The 15,872-nt window shown below is 35.6% G+C and overlaps 1 protein-coding gene across 2 annotated transcripts in view; it reads left to right on the forward strand.

The window, feature by feature from the left end:
• Positions 1-15,872, forward strand: part of EML5 (EMAP like 5) — a gene marked incomplete at its 5' end in the record, with an annotated part of 161,250 nt that overhangs the window by 121,955 nt on the left and 23,423 nt on the right. The window contains 3 exons of one of the 2 annotated variants that reach the window (XM_082853619.1): positions 3,677-3,794; positions 4,911-5,040; positions 7,315-7,413. In XM_082853619.1, the coding sequence (XP_082709745.1) occupies positions 3,677-3,794; positions 4,911-5,040; positions 7,315-7,413 (347 nt within the window). The remainder of the gene's footprint in view (positions 1-3,676; positions 3,795-4,910; positions 5,041-7,314; positions 7,414-15,872) is intronic. The other variant, XM_082853620.1, reaches the window with a different exon arrangement.

Here is a 15,872-nt window from a genome sequence, read left to right on the forward strand (position 1 = left end):
TAAAAATATTCAAAACAATGTGACATAAAATTTAGGCCTTTTTGTATTTCATTAGAATTCTGTTGACATATTATCTTTAATCTGTTTAGTAAACTGCTACATTTTATTCATCATCAGTTTTCATGTATATCTCCTTACTTTTTTCCTCTTGCTCCTTTTGAAGGCAGGGAGTAGTAAGGTAAGTATTTTGTTAAAGAAAATACTTTACTCAAAACTTTATTCTTCTATTTTGGTCTTTGTGGTATTTTACGGTTTTGTTTTGTTTTTTTCCCCTATAAAACATTGAACTACATTTGTTGAGAAAGAACCAGAAAGTGAAATAGGACAAATCCTACAGAAGAGTTGCACTTATAGATACAATATGTGGGTGTTGTTATGAGGGTCTTCATTATAATCAGTGTTTTTACAAATGACTTTTCACAAACTCCTATACTCTAATAGTTTAGTTTTTCCTTAAATTTCAAAGACTCATAAAAACAGTTAGTCACACATATTTATCAGTGAAAATTTTTTCAGTTGATAACAAACCTGTTAGCTTCATTTAATGCTTGTTTAATGTATTCATTAATTTCAAAACATTCACATATGGGCAGTAATGATATTTGTATGTTTAATAAAATGATATGTGCAAGAAGGGACTCTTTAGGGTGCTTTTGTAGCTACCTTTAGTGAGATAAAAAGGTCTTCAGACAGTTTCTGAAACAGGACAATATGGAAAAGCCTAGTCTGTTTTAGAAGTAAAAAAGGTACCAGTAGGAAAATGCTGGCAGATAGGATGAAAAAGTCGATTTGAGATCAGATTGTACAACACATCAAATATAAGGCACTCCTTAATTAATTTGGCAGATATCAGGACTTCATTATCTGTTTTAAGCAGGAGGTGATGTGTGCAAAGATATGAGTCCAGACTGTGATGTACCTTCTAAAAAAGCCCTCATAATCTTATACTATTTTAAAAGAAATAAAACATTCAGACCTAACGTCAGATCTGGAGTAGCTTATTCAGGACTGATCTCTGCATTTTAAAGGGACATTGGCAGTTTACAGTGATCTAGAAGGAAACAGAGGGTAAAGGAATGTTGGGAGGCCACTTTACACAAAGAATAATTCATCGCTTTGGGAATCACTAGTTTCAAAAAAAGAAAAAGTGGAGATATAATTGCTGTCTTAGATATGAATGACTTCTGTAGGAGTGACCTCCTTGTGACGAGCAGTGTTCATGCAGAGTTTAGTAAATGACCACTTGTCATCAGTGCTATGAAGGGATGTTCTAGACATGTAAAGACGATTCCTGGTTTCACTGGGAGGATGGATAAGATTAACTTCTGTGATCCCTTCCAGTTCTGTTCAGTCATTATGTTGTTAAGGGGAATTTTTTTCTTTTAAGGTACTTCCTTTGCTAGAAAAGTCCCAAATCCAGCATGGTCCCGAGACTCACTCTGCCTACTTGGTTAGACTGGCTGACTGGGAATCCCTTTTGGGTCAGGGGAGGGGGAGCTTAGTTAGGTTCCTTAGGCAGTCCTTAATAGCAGGGCCAGTGCTACCAGCCATTTAAGTTAATAAACATTAAGTAAGCTTAAATATTTTGTTTGAAATTCAGATTGCACTGTGGAAAAATAAGAATGGCAAGCTTTAATGTTTACAACATAGAACATATTGAATTCTTTTCTTTTTCATCTTCTTTCTTCTGATTTCCCTGCCATGAATGGAGTAGCCCTAAGCCTAGGCCTTTTCTTATATATAGCAATAAATAAAAACAATAGCCCTTTACTATATACAATATAGTTTATCTGCATTAAACTTGTAAACATATTTTATTACAGGAAATATTGTACTACTATTTTAAATGCAAATCTGTGTTGTAATCTTTTCCCTTTTTTATCTGCTGCTGGAAAGAGGTTCCAGGTAATCCTCTCTCTTTGCTATGCTCTATGCGACCCAATTTTGTATCTTTGTTATCTTTCATATTTACCATTAATAAGCTATGTTACTTGGTGTTCTTTACTTCTATTCACAGTTTTCCATGTTTTTCTCCTTTGAAATCAGTATGCGTGAAATGACTACATCTTAATTATTGGATTTGTACTATATAAGTAACTGCTTTACTAAAACTTTATTCATTCAACTTGTATAATTTTCCAAGTTGTAGAATTTCAAGCAATAATATATCTTATATAAATTATCTTTATAAAAATTAAAATATGCTTAACCATTTTACAGGATTTATAGATAAAAATTATACATTTATTAAAGTTCTCAGACAATAATGTTGAATAAAGTTCAACAAAATTGACTTGGAAGTAAAGCCAAAGCTTCTGTCATTCTTCAAAATGATTTTAGCAGAAATATTTTTAAATATTATAAAGTGAATTATATTTATTACTTACAGATATTCAAAAAAGTATATGAAAAAGGTTTGAAACCAAAAAATTCTGTGATAATTTGAAAAGTTCTTTATAGAGTGTTGCAAGTGCATTTAACTTTTATGTCACCAGTCATGCTTCTATACTTCTACATACTGCTTCACATTATATATGAAAATACACATTTCTCTTATATTACATGTTCAAGATATAACACTTCATTTACTTTTTATAGATGTATAATTTGAAAATCATTTTGAAAATGCAAATATATTGTTATGCCTTTAATTTTATGGATTTATTCAGAAACGTTGGAATGTTTTCCACTGGAAAGTTAATTTACATCATTTTCTGATTTAGTTGTTACAAAATTAATATTAAAATTTGAAAGAGGAAGTTGATATATGATTGATTTAGATTCAGTATTTAGGTTACTAAACATTTGAATAACGGCTCTCTGAGTTAAAACTAAACTAAATGATGTGTGTGGATTTTTAAAAAATTAAACAAAGGGTTTTTTTTTAGGGAAGAGTCTCCACATTTAAATAATAGAAAATGGGAACTCTATACACCTAATGACACATTCATTATAAATAGATCCTGAACTAGTGATGGAAACAGAGAAGGAGAGGGATAGATTTGAGAGCTACTGTGTAGGTAAAGTTGAAAAATATGTAGTTAATAGTGAGAATAAGGGAAGAGAAGGAGTTGGAGACAATAGTAATAACCTTTTACAGAGTGTTGTATGGTTTACAGTGCTTTGTAACTGTAAAATGTCTTGCTTGACTAACTGAAGGTGATGCCATAACCATACTAGGGACTTCAGAAGAAGAGAAGATAAAGGGCACAGAGGAGCAGGTAAAGAGTACAGATTTGAACTCACACATGACTTATGTTGCCAACAGTACGGAAAGTTTATACAAATATTTTCAAAATTCAAGAAGAATGTATTGAGTACCTGCCATGTGAAAGATACTGAGGTAGCTTACTTTAGAGCAGTAATCTAGGCTTTGTTGATAATGTACACCATGTAGAAGTTTTTGAGTGTGTAAAACTAACATTTGTATATTTTTATCATCTATATGTTCTTGTGCTATTATATTAGTTACATTTATGAAACATACACCAAAGAATTTAAAAGAAAAATGAATAGAAGTTCTAATATTTTCTTTCCACCTTTCTGCTTTAGAAGATATCAAGATAAGGAGGGTGGAGTCTAGTGAGAAACACAGATTGGGTTCATTTTTGTGAAGGTGTGTCAGAGACATCTGCCTCTGGAGGGCAGGTGAGAGAAGCCCAGTGAAGGCACCCAGTGATGGGTTCCTTTCCTCTTTCCCACTTACCTGTTTCAGGCCTCCTGTGAGCAGGGCCCCGCCACAGCCAGTGAAACTCCAGACCAACAATGTCGGCAAGAAAAAGAGACCCATAGAGGTGAGGAAAATCCCACTCCCCGGTGTTAATTGGTACCTTAAAATGTATACAGGGTTTAGTTTGTTTCCTTTTTGGAAAACATCTAAATCTTTTCTTTATTCTTTATGAAAATAAATGTACTGATGAATATTCTTTTTTGTTTGGTTGTAAAAATTGATTGCTTAACTGTCAAATCTGAGTCTTGGATGGATATCCTGTTCCTTTTTTTATTAGTCTTTCTTTTAGTTTTCTGTGAATAATACCCTAAATTGAACTGTATCTCAGAGAACTTCTAAATGTAAATGTATGAAATGATCTGTGGTTTATGGAAGCATAGGCACTTTGGCAGTGTCTTATACTTAGCAGTTTGAATTTATAAGTTAAAGGTTTAATGCTTACACCAAATCAGGAACTTTTACTCCATGTGATGTATTCACTGTAGGGTGTAATGAAGGTTCTGCTTCAAAGCAAAGAAACCTTTGCACAATAATTGAGCAAAAAAGGAAGGCATTTCATAATCTCAGTATCAGCAGCAACAAGCAAACTGTGCTAAGTGAGGTCTAAAACAAGGCATAAAGCTGCGGGAGGGTGATTGTTGTACTTCCTACCCCACTCAGCCTCACAGGGTCAGTGAAAATGGGCACTTGGAGTAGCAGAATTATCTGCTAGAACTTTAGCATGAGTTATCAGAGACAGCCTGCTTAGTGCACAAAGCTGATATACTGTCTGGATCCTTGAAAGTACATCACTTGGACATAAGTTATCCTGAGTTACGTACGCAGATCAAATATTTTGACTAACAGTTTAACACAAATCGAAATATTCTTCTTTTGGACACAAGAAGTATCTCAATGTTTAACACATGAAATCTCAAGAACTAAAATTCTTGGAATCAGATGACCTTGTGGTTCTCCTTTCATTTTTATGACTTTATGTAGAAAAGTATGGAATGTGTGTTTCAGCTGCCCAAAACGGGTTACATAGAGAGGTATATCTAGGTTAATTTTGTGTTTGAAATTTGTAAAACATCAAAAATGCATCCTCCATTTTGACTGAAGACACCAGTACTCTATATAACAAAATAATGGTGAACATTTAGACATGAGGAATTGTATAATGGTTTTATCATTGTTATAGGACCTTGTGTTGGAGCTTGTTTTTGGCTATCGAGGCAGAGACTGTAGGAATAATGTTCATTATTTAAATGATGGTGATGATATAATTTATCACACTGCATCCGTGGGAATTGTGCACAACATTGCTACAGGTAGGAAACCCTGATTCTCCATTCCCCACTTTTTAAAATTTAGAATTTTTAATTTAGCATCTTAAAACTCTTTGTTAAAAATATAAATAATTAAAATATGTGAATCTAGAATATAAATATTTCATACTGTAGAACTTTCTAGTAATATTTTAAGTAACAAATTTACAGTCTTGAAGACATTTAACACAGCAAAAAAGGATTTCATAACGCAAAGTGCTCAAAGATCTCGATGAGAAGTAAAGGATTACTGTATGTTGAAAGCACGTTTTATAGCGAAACCGTTTGTGACTTTATTCTATTTCCCCATAACCTAAACGCATAAGTGGATGGTTTGGATGGTTGTCTTTGACGGTTAGTGACTGAAAGCAGCACGTTGGATGAGTGATTGCTAGGGAGCGGGGTGGAGTGGCAATGTTCACACTGAGCCCTCGGAAAGCCGAGGAGGTTAACTAAGAAAGCTGCTTGCCGGTGACTTGACTGATGATATCTTGTTAGATTCAAGAAAATGAGAAAATATTTCCTGATTTCTCTTTAACTGATTGGATTGTTGAAAAGCAAAGAAAGTTCTCTGAGCATCATTTGATGACCAGTGATGTGATAATTCTACTAGTAATACTCAGTATTAATTTTGAATTCTATTTTATTACATATAGTTGTAAACTTCATAAAAGTCTAAAAGTTAGAAGTAAAAATATAGATTATCTAGTCCAAACATTTCTGGCTTTTTCCTCTGGTAGCTTCATTCTAATTAGGTAGAGTGGATTATGTGAGTCATAATCCCCCAACCCCTGGTCAGTTTTAATAATTAATATGATATTTCTGTTTTAGTTGCCCTAAGAAAAAGATTTATCAGTATTACACAAATCAATGGCAATTTTCCATTTAATAATTTGGGTCATTTAAAAAAAATACCTCTTAGAAAGAAAATCCTCTTTGAGGCTTCACTTATCCTTCAAAGAGAATAGGGACGATAACAAAAGACAAATTACATAGGGATGAAAGTATAAATACACTTTCATATTTACACTTGTAATTTTCTTTATTTTTAATTTCCTGATTTTTAATTAATCATCTTTCTAATGATGGGATGTAGCGAGAGATGGCAGAGGGAAGACTAAGCACCTGCTCCAGTCCTGGTTATTTGGCCCCTCACCATTATGGAGACACATTGCTCTGTTTACAGTCTAAGAAGTCTTGACCGATTAGCTGATCTACTAATTTAGCCAACAGCACATATAATTACTTGTTTGTTCCTTTAACTGAACTCTCAGCCTTGGGAAATACGAAGCCCATTTCACTTCGAGAAGTTCCTTTAAAGTAATGTTAGATATGTTAAATGACATTTTAAAAATGTTTTCTTTGGTTTTGTTTTGCTTTTCGGAGGACCTAGTATTGATGGTACTCTATCATCTGGACCCAGTCTACCGTCCTGACCTCATTTCCCACCCCTCCGTTTTACTTGCACAAGCCTACCTTTACTGCCTCCTGCACAATCATAGTCTGCTAAGGTCTCTTCACTGTCACTACTGCTAGAGTAATCACATTACTTCTTTGATCAGGATTCTTCAGTACCTCCCCACTGACTACAGAATAAGTATGAAATTTAATAATAGGCTTGTTTTCAAAATGCTCTGTAATTCTAGTTCCAATTTGCCTGCGCAACCTATTTCTTTCTTTTCTTTTTTGTTACCCTACACGTCAGCCAAATGAGCCATCTATATGCATACCCAGTACTTTCCTGCCTTTGTACCTTTGCTTCAAGTATCCCTCTCCCTGGAAGGCCCTTCCCCACTCACATTCACATTTACAGAATCTGTCGTGTCAGTCCAGAAGCGCCATCTGCTCGTAAGAAGAAGAATCTGCTACAAATTTCCATAGCATTTTGATCTTTAACTCTCTTGTGCCACTTGATGTCTTCAACCTCGTATTACGTGGTTTATGCATTTCAGGGTTCGTTACTTTAAGGATTTCTTGGTCATGTTTCCATCCTTAGGATGAAGTGTATATGTTGTGCTCAAAAAATATGTGTTGGGACTTCCCTGGCAGTCCAGTGGTTAAGACTTGGCGCTTCCACTGCAGGGGGCACAGGTTCGATCCCTGGTCGGGGAGCTAAGATCCTGCAAGCCGCACGGCACGGCCACAAAAAATATATACATGTATGTGTGTTAAATAAGCAAGTAAGTTAAACACAGCAGTTTATTACTCTGTGTAAGTGCATTTGACTATTTCACCTTAAAGTTTTCAGATTTAATTCTCAAATTCTTTTTTTTCTAGGGACTCAGAGTTTTTATCAGGAACATAATGATGATATTCTGTGCCTCACTGTAAATCAGCACCCCAAATTTATCAACATAGTGGCAACTGGCCAAGTAGGTATGTTTCTATATTTTAAAAAGAAACAATTTTAAGTAATTGTCTTGTTCAAATTAATTTAATATCTTAGGAAAAAACTAAAACATATTTGTGTATTGTTCAAAATGCATTTATACATAAAGCAGATACTCAGTTTTACCATATTATTTGCTTCCAGGCACCTTTCTCTCACTTGGGTTATCTGAGTTGGCTCAGATGGTTCAGAATTAAGAAGAAGCTATTCTGTGGTAGTTGAAATAGTTGGATTTAGTCCTGTAGCAGAAATTTCTGATGAGCAAAAAGTTTTTATTCAATAGCATATAAAGCAGAAAAGAAGAACTTGAGGAGAGAATGGTAAATAAGAGGAGCCGAGAAGTAACTGGACTGAGAGGGGGAGCACATCTGCCTCAGCAGGGCATAATCTAGAAAGAAGAGAGAAGCCGAGTCTGTTCCATGTTAGTAGAGCCCTTCTGCCCTTTTCTTTGGCAGTGATCTAATTTGCCAACTATTTTTGAAATCCCCTATCTTGCTGTTTTCTTTCAACTCTATAGAAAACTTAAACGAAGGCTGTAACTCCACAAGCAAAATGTTGAGAGGATAGTAGGTCTCTTTAGGACATATCTACCAGTCATTGATCACTATGACTACTACATAATAGACGCGGTCAGTCACATCGTCACAACCCTGGTATAATTTGTAAAAATTATCAAAATCATTGGGTTTATTGGATCTCAGTGGGCCTCAATTGCTAAGCCAACTTTCCAGATGTCTTTTTCTTCTTGAATAAGATAACTTATGCTTCTAATATCTCCATTTTTCATAAATTACTAAACTGATCAGTTAGAAACTTGTTCTCTGGATCAATTAGTTCTACAGTTATGCCACAAAGACCTTTGTAATCTTCCTTTCTGTAAAATTTTCTACTTTTAAAAAGAAAGTAGACCAATACTTCACCTGTTATATACAAAATATTCTAATCTTTGAATATATTATTTATTTATTTATCGACATATAGTTGATTTACAATGTTGTGTTAGATTCTGGTATACAGCAAAGTGATTCAGTTATATATAAATGTATGTATTATTTTCACGTTCTTTTCCATTATGGTTTATCACAGGATATTGAATATAGTTCCGTGTGGTATACAGTAGGACCTTGTTTTTTATCTGTTTTATATATAGTAGTTTGTATCTGCTAATCCCAAACTCCTAATTTATCCCTCCCCCACCCCCTTTCTCCTTTGGTAGCCATCAGTTTGTTCTCTATGTCTGTGAGTCTGTTTCTGTTTCGTAAATAAGTTCATTTGTGTCATATTTTAGATTCCACATGTGATATCATATGGTATTTGTCTTTCTCTTTCTGACTTACTTCACTTAGTGTGATAATCTATAGATCCATCCATATTACTGCAAATGGCATTATTTCATTCTTTTTTATGGCTGAGGAGTATTCCATTGTGTATATATACCACATCTTCTTTATTCATTCATCTGTTGATGGACATTTAAGTTGCTTCCGTGTCTTGGCTATTGTAAATAGTGCTACTGTGAACATTGGGGTGCATGTATCTTTCCAAATTAGAGTTTTCTCTGGATATATGCCCAGGAGTGGGATTGCTGCATCATATGGCAACTCCATTTTTAGTTTCTTGAGGAACCTCCATACTGTTTTCCATAGTGGCTGCACCAATTTACATTCCCACCAATAGTGTAGAAGGGTTCCCTTTTCTCCACATCCTCTCCAGCATTTATTATTGGTAGACTTTTTGATGATAGCCATTCTGACCAGTATCAGGTGATACCTCATTGTAGTCTTGATTTGCATTTCTCTGATAATTAGTGATTTGAACATCTTTTCCTGTGCCTGTTGGCCATCTGTATGTCTTCTTTGGAGAAATGTCTGTTTAGGTCTTCTGCCCAAGTTTTGATTGGGTTGTTCATTTTTTTGTTATTCAGTTGTATGAGCTGTTTGTATATTTTGGAAGTTAAGCCCTGTTGGTCGAATCATTTGCAAATATTTTCACACAGTTCATAGGTTGTCTTTTCATTTTATTTATGGTTTCCTTTGCTATGCAAAAGCTTATAAGTTTGCATACGTCCCATTTGTTTATTTTTGCTTTTATTTCTATTGCCTTGGGAAACTGACCTAAGAAAACATTGGTACAATTTATGTCAGAGAATGTTTTGCCTGTGGTTTCTTCTAAGAGTTTTACAGTGTCATGTCTTATATTTAAGTTTTTAAGCTATTTTGAGTTTATTTTTGTGTATAATATGAGGATGTGCTCTAACTTCGTTGATTTACATGCAGCTGCCCAGCTTTCCCAACACCACTTGCTGAAGAAACTGTCTTTTCTCCATTGTATATTCTTGTCTCCTTGTCTAAGATTAATTGACTGTAGGTGTGTGGGTTTATTTCTACACTCCCCGTTCTGTTCCATTGATCCATATGTCTGTTTTTTGTGCCAGTACTGTGCTGTTTTGATTACTGTAGCTTTGTAGCATTGTCTGAAGTCTGGGAGGGTTATGCCTCCTGCATTGTTCTTTTTCCTCAGGATTGCTTTGGCAATTCTAGGTCTTTTATGGTCACACATAAATGTTAGGATTATTTGTTCTAGTTCTGTGAAAAATGTTATGGGTAGTTTCATAGTGATCGCATTAAATCTGTAGATTGCTTTGGGTAGTATGGCCATTTTAATGATACTAATTCTTCCAATCCAAGGGCATGGTATATCTTTCAATTCTTTAAATCATCTTCAATTTCCTTTATTAGTGTGTTTTAGTTCTCAGCATATTAAGTCTTTCACCTCCTTGGTCAGGTTTATTCCTAAGTAATTTTTTTTTTATGCGATTTTAAAAGAGAATGTGTGAGCTTCCCTGGTGGCGCAGTGGTTAAGAATCCACCTGCCAATGCAGGGGACATGGGTTCAAGCCCTGGTCCAGGAAGACCCCACATGCCGCAGAGCTACTAAGCCCATGCGTACAACTACTGAGGCTGTGCTCTAGAGCCTGTGAGCCACAACTACTGAGCCCGCACGCCTAGAGCCCATGCTCTGCAACAAGAGAAGCCACCACAGTGAGAAGCCCACGCACCACAAAGAAGAGTAGCCCCCGCTTGCTGCAACTAGAGAAAGCCCATGCGCAGCGATGAAGACCCAATGCAGCTATAAATAAATAAATAAATTTATTTTTTTAATGTGTTTTTACTTTCCCTTTCTGATATTTCGTTGTTAATGTAAGAAATGCAACAGATTTCTGTATGTTAATCTTGTATCCTGCCACCTTGCTGAATTCATTTATCAGTTCTAGTAGTTTTGTGTAGAGTCTTTAGGGTTTTCTATATATATCATGTCATCTGCATATGACAGTTCTACCTCTTCTCTTCCAATTTGGATACCTTTTATTTCTTTTTCTTGTCTGATTGCTGTGGCTAAGACTTCCAATACTGTGTTGAATAGAAGTGGTGAGAGTGGGCATCCTTGTCTTCTTCCAGATTTTAGCAGGAAGGCTTTCAGCTTTTCACCATTGAGTATTATGTTGGCTGTGGGTTTGTCATAAATAGCTTTTATTACGTTGAGATATGTTCCCTCTATACCCACTTTGGTGAGAGTTTTTATCATGAATGGATGTTGAAGCATCCAAAAGCATTTTATCAAATGCTTTTTCTGCATCTATTGAGGTGAACATGTAGTTCTGTTCTGTTCTTTTCCTTCCCTTCCCTTCCCTTCTGTTTTTTTTTCTTTCCTCTCCTCTCCTCTCCTCTCCTCTCCTCTCCTCTCCTCTCCTCTCCTCTCCTCTCCTCCCCTCCCCTCCCCTCCCCTCTCCTCTCCTCTTCTTTTCTTGTTATGGTGTATCATGTTGATTGATTTGTGTATGTTGAACCATCCTTGTGACCCTGGGATGAATCCACTTGATCAAGGCCTATGATCTTTTTTATGTGTTGTTGGATTCAGTTTACTTATATTTTGTTGAGAATTTTTGTATCTACATTCATCAAAGATATTGGCCTGTAGTTTTCTTTTCTGGTATTGTCTCTTTTTTTTAATTTATTTTTTAATTTATTTTTTGGCTGCATTGGGTCTTGGTTGCTGCATGCGGGCTTTCTGTAGTTGCAATGAGCGGGGCCTACTCTTTGTAGTGGTGTGCGGGCTTCTCATTGCAGTGGCTTCTCTTGTAGTAGTTGCAAAACACAGGCTCAGTAGTTGCAGTACACAGGCCTTAGGTCACGCTGGCTTCAGTAGTTGTGGCACGTGGGCTCAGTAGTTGTGTCACGTGTGTTCTAGGGCATGTGGGCTTCAGTAGTTGTGGCTTGCAGACTCTAGAGCACAGGCTCAGTAGTTGTGGCACACGGGCTTAGTTGCTTCACGTCATGTGGGAATCTTCTTGGACCAGTGATCGATCCTGTGTCCCCTGCATTGGCAGGTGGATTCTTAACCACTGCGCCACCAGGAAAGTCTCTTTGGTATTGTCTGTGTCTTGTTTTGGTATTAGGGCAATGATAGCTTCATAGAAAGGCTTTGGGAGTGTTCTCTCCTCTTCAGTCTTTTGGAAGGGATTGAGAAGGATCAGTATAAGTTCTTTGCATGTTTGGTAAAAGTCCTCAGTAAAGGCATCTGGTCCTGGACTTCGGTTTGCAGAAACTTGTTCTTCTAGGTTTTCCAGTTTGTTGTCATATAATTGTTCATAGTATTCTCTTACGGTTCTTTGTATTTCTGCAGTATTGGTTGGTATTTTTCCTCTTTCATTTCTTATTTTGTTTATTTGGGTCCTCTCTCTTTTCTTCTTGGTGAGCCTGGCCAGAGGCTTGTCGATTTTGCTTACCCTTTCAAAGAAGCAGCTCTTGGTTTTATTGATTTTTTTCAATTGTTTTTTAAAATCTCTATTGTATTTATTTCCTCCATGACCTTTATTATTTCCTTCCTTACGCTGGCTTTAGGTTTTGTTTGTTCTTTTTCTAATTCTTTTAGGTGGTAGGTTAGGTTGTTTATTTGAGATTTTTCTTGTTTTTTGAGGAAGGCCAGTATCGCTATGAACTTCCCTCTAAGAACTGCTTCTGCTGCATCCCATAGATTGTGTATGATTGTGTTTTCATTGTCATTTGTCTCAAGGTATTTTTAAATTTCCTCTTTCATTTCATCATTGATCCATTGGTTTTTTAGTAGCATGTTGTTTAGTCTCCATGTAATCATTTTTTCTCGCTTCTCTTTCTGTGGTAGATTTCTAGTTTCATGCTGTTGTGGTCAGAAAAGATGCTTGAAGTAATTTCTGTCCTCTTAGATTTGTTGAGGCTTGTTTTGTGTCCTAGTATGTGGTCAATCCTAGAGAATGTTCCATGTGCACTTGAAAAGAATGTGTATTCTGTTTGGATGTAATGTCCTAAAAATATCAATTAAATCCAGTTGGTCTATTGTGCCATTTAGGATCTCCATTGCCTTATTGATTTTCTGTCTGGAAGATCTGTCCATTGATGTGAGTGGGGTCTCCTCCTATTATTGTACTCCTGTCAGTTTCTCCCTTTATGTCTGTTAGTATTTGTTTTACGTATTTATGTGCTCCTATATTGGGTGCATGTAGGTTAACGAGTGTAATATCCTCCTCTTGTATTGATTCTTTTATCATTATATAGTGGCCTTCTTTATCTTTTTTTATGGCCTTTGTTTTAAAGTCTATTTTGTCTGACGTGAATATTGCTCTCTTCACTTTCTTGTCATTTATGTTTGCATGAAATATCTTTTTCCATCCCCTCACTTTCACTATGTGTACAGTAAGTCCCCTATATACGAACCTTCACGTTGTGAACTTTCAAAGATGCGAACATGCCTTCCATCAGCGTCAGATGTGAGTGAAATTGCAGCTTGCCCTCCATCTCCTATTGCTGATGATCCTTCAGCTCTACTCTCTCCTTCCTAACTCCTCTCTCTCCTCCAGTCAGTAACTCTTCTTGCCTGTTTACTCAATGCCAGCCCCTGTATGCCAGCTGTTGTACTACTGTACTTTTCAAGGTACTGTACTGTATGATTAAAAAAGTCTTCTTTATTTTTTCTGTTTGTTTGTTTTTTATGTATTATTTGTGTGAAAAGTATTATAAACCTATTACAGTACAGTACTATATAGCCAATTGTGTTAGTTGGATACCGAGGCTAACTTTGTTGGTCTTACGAACACGCTGTCAGAACAGAACTTGTTCGTATATAGGGGACTTATTGTATTCTTCGCCTGAAACCACTTTCACGTCTCTTGTAGGCAGCATATTGTAGGCTCTTGTTTTTTGTATGCAATCTGCCATTCTGTGTCCTTTTTTTTTTTCTCTTAGTATCATGGAGACTTTTCTTATGTTTTTCACACTGTTTTAAGGCTTTGGTTGAGATTTTTCAGGCTTAGGAGCATAATTACTAATTTACAGCTGTACTTGAGAGTACATATGATTTTCTTTTTTTTTTATTGAACTATTAATATAATTGATTTACAATGTTTTGTTAGTTTCAGGTGTACAGCAGGGTGATTCAGTTATACATACACATATATCTATTTTTTTCAGATTCTTTTCCCTTATAGGTTATTATAAAATACTGAGTATAGTTCCCTGTGCTATACAATAGGTCCTTGTTGGCTATTTCATATATAGTAGTGTATATATGTTAATCCCAAACTGCTAATTTATCCCCTCCCCACTCTGTGTCTTTTGTTTGGAGCATTTAGTTCATTACATTTAAGGTAATTATTGATAGATATGTATTTATTACCATTTTAAACCTTGTTTTGCAGTTGTTTTTGTGTTTCTTCTTTGTTCCTTTTTCTTTTGTTTTCTTTTGTGGTTTGATGATTTTCTTTTGTATTATGCTTATGTTCTCTTCTTTTTGGTTTTTGTGAATCTGTTGTATGTTTTTGATTTGTGGTTACTCTGTTTTTCACTGTTTCTCTAGTATGATAACTCATTACTATATCTTTTTGCTTTAGACTGGTAGTCCTACTACCAGTAGGTAGTAGACTAGGTAGGTAGACTCAAACCTAGGTAGACTAGGTAGTAGACTCAAACACATTCTAAAAAAAAAAAATTGGGAGTTCCCTTGTGGCCCAGTGATTAGGACTCAGTGCTTTCACTGCCAGGGGCCTGGGTTCGATCTGTGGTCAGGGAACTAAGATCCTGAAAGCTGTGCAGTGTGACCACAAAGAAAAAAAAAAAAAACCACTTGACATGTCTCAAGCATTTCATAATAAAGAATGAGCAAAGGAATAAAGAGACTTTGAGACAAACAAACAATCTACAAAAAATCTACATTTCTTACTCTCCTCCCCCACATTATATGATTTTGATGTCATCTTTTACATCTTTGTGTTTATCCTTTTGATGTTCATTGTAGTTATTGCTTTCACAAATTTTTTTTTGATTTTTTAAAAATCTGTCTATTGGATTATTTGATTTACTTTCCAATTGTGATTTTCTCTTTCCTGTAGATTCTTGTTTCTTTTCTATTTAGAGAAGACCTTTCAATATTTCTTTTAGGATTGGTTTAGTATTGTTGTATTCTTTTAGTTTTTGCTTGTCTGAGAAATTCTTTATCTCTCTTTCTATTCTAAGTGATAATATTTCTGGGTAGAGTATCCTGTTTTGCAGGTTTTTCCCTTTCAGGACTTTGAATACATCTTGCCACTCCCTTCTGGCCTGCAATGTTTCTGTGGAGAAATCAGCTGAGAGCCTTATGGGTGTCCCCTTGTCATTTACTCTTTATTTTCTCTTGCTGCCTTTAGAATCCTCCCTATGTCGTAAACTTTTGCCATTTTAGTCATAATATGTCTTGGTATAGGTCTGTTTGGGTTCATCTTGTTTGGGACCCTCTGTGCTTTCTGTACCTGGATATATGTTTCCTTCTAAAATTTTCAGCCATAATTTCTTCAAATATATTTTCAATCCCTTTTTCTTCTCCTTCTTGGGATCCCTCTTATGCACAGATTGGGATGCTTTATATTATCCCATAGGTCTTGTATATTGCTTTCATTGTTTTTTTCATTTATCTTTCTGTCTGCTGATCTGATTGGATGATTTCCATTATTCTGTCTTCCAGATCACTTATTTACTCTTCTGCATTATCCAGTTTGCTATTTATTGCCTTTAGCTCAGCTTTTGTCTTGGCAAATGAGTTTTCTAATTTTAATCGGCTCCTCTTTATAGTTTCTAATTGCTTTTTATAGTAATCTGCATTTCTATCAATAGCCCTTCTTCATTCCTTCAGTATTTTCATTATTTCCTTCTTGAACTCAGGGTCTAGTAAACTGGAGAGGTCTGCTTCATTCTTTGTTCTTTCAGGGGAATTCTCTTGATCTTTAAATCAGGAGTGGTTCCTCTGCTTCTTCATTTTACTCATATTTCTCTGGCTTTATGAATTTAAGAGAAACAGTTATCTACTGTGGTCCTGAAGGGCTCTTTTTATGTGAATTGTCCCTGTGTATGCTCCACGAGTCTAATATTTTTAGTGCGAGGGC

The sequence above is a fragment of the Leucopleurus acutus genome, assembly GCF_964270905.1.
Source record: "Leucopleurus acutus genome assembly, chromosome: 1".
Lineage (NCBI taxonomy): Eukaryota > Metazoa > Chordata > Mammalia > Artiodactyla > Delphinidae > Leucopleurus > Leucopleurus acutus.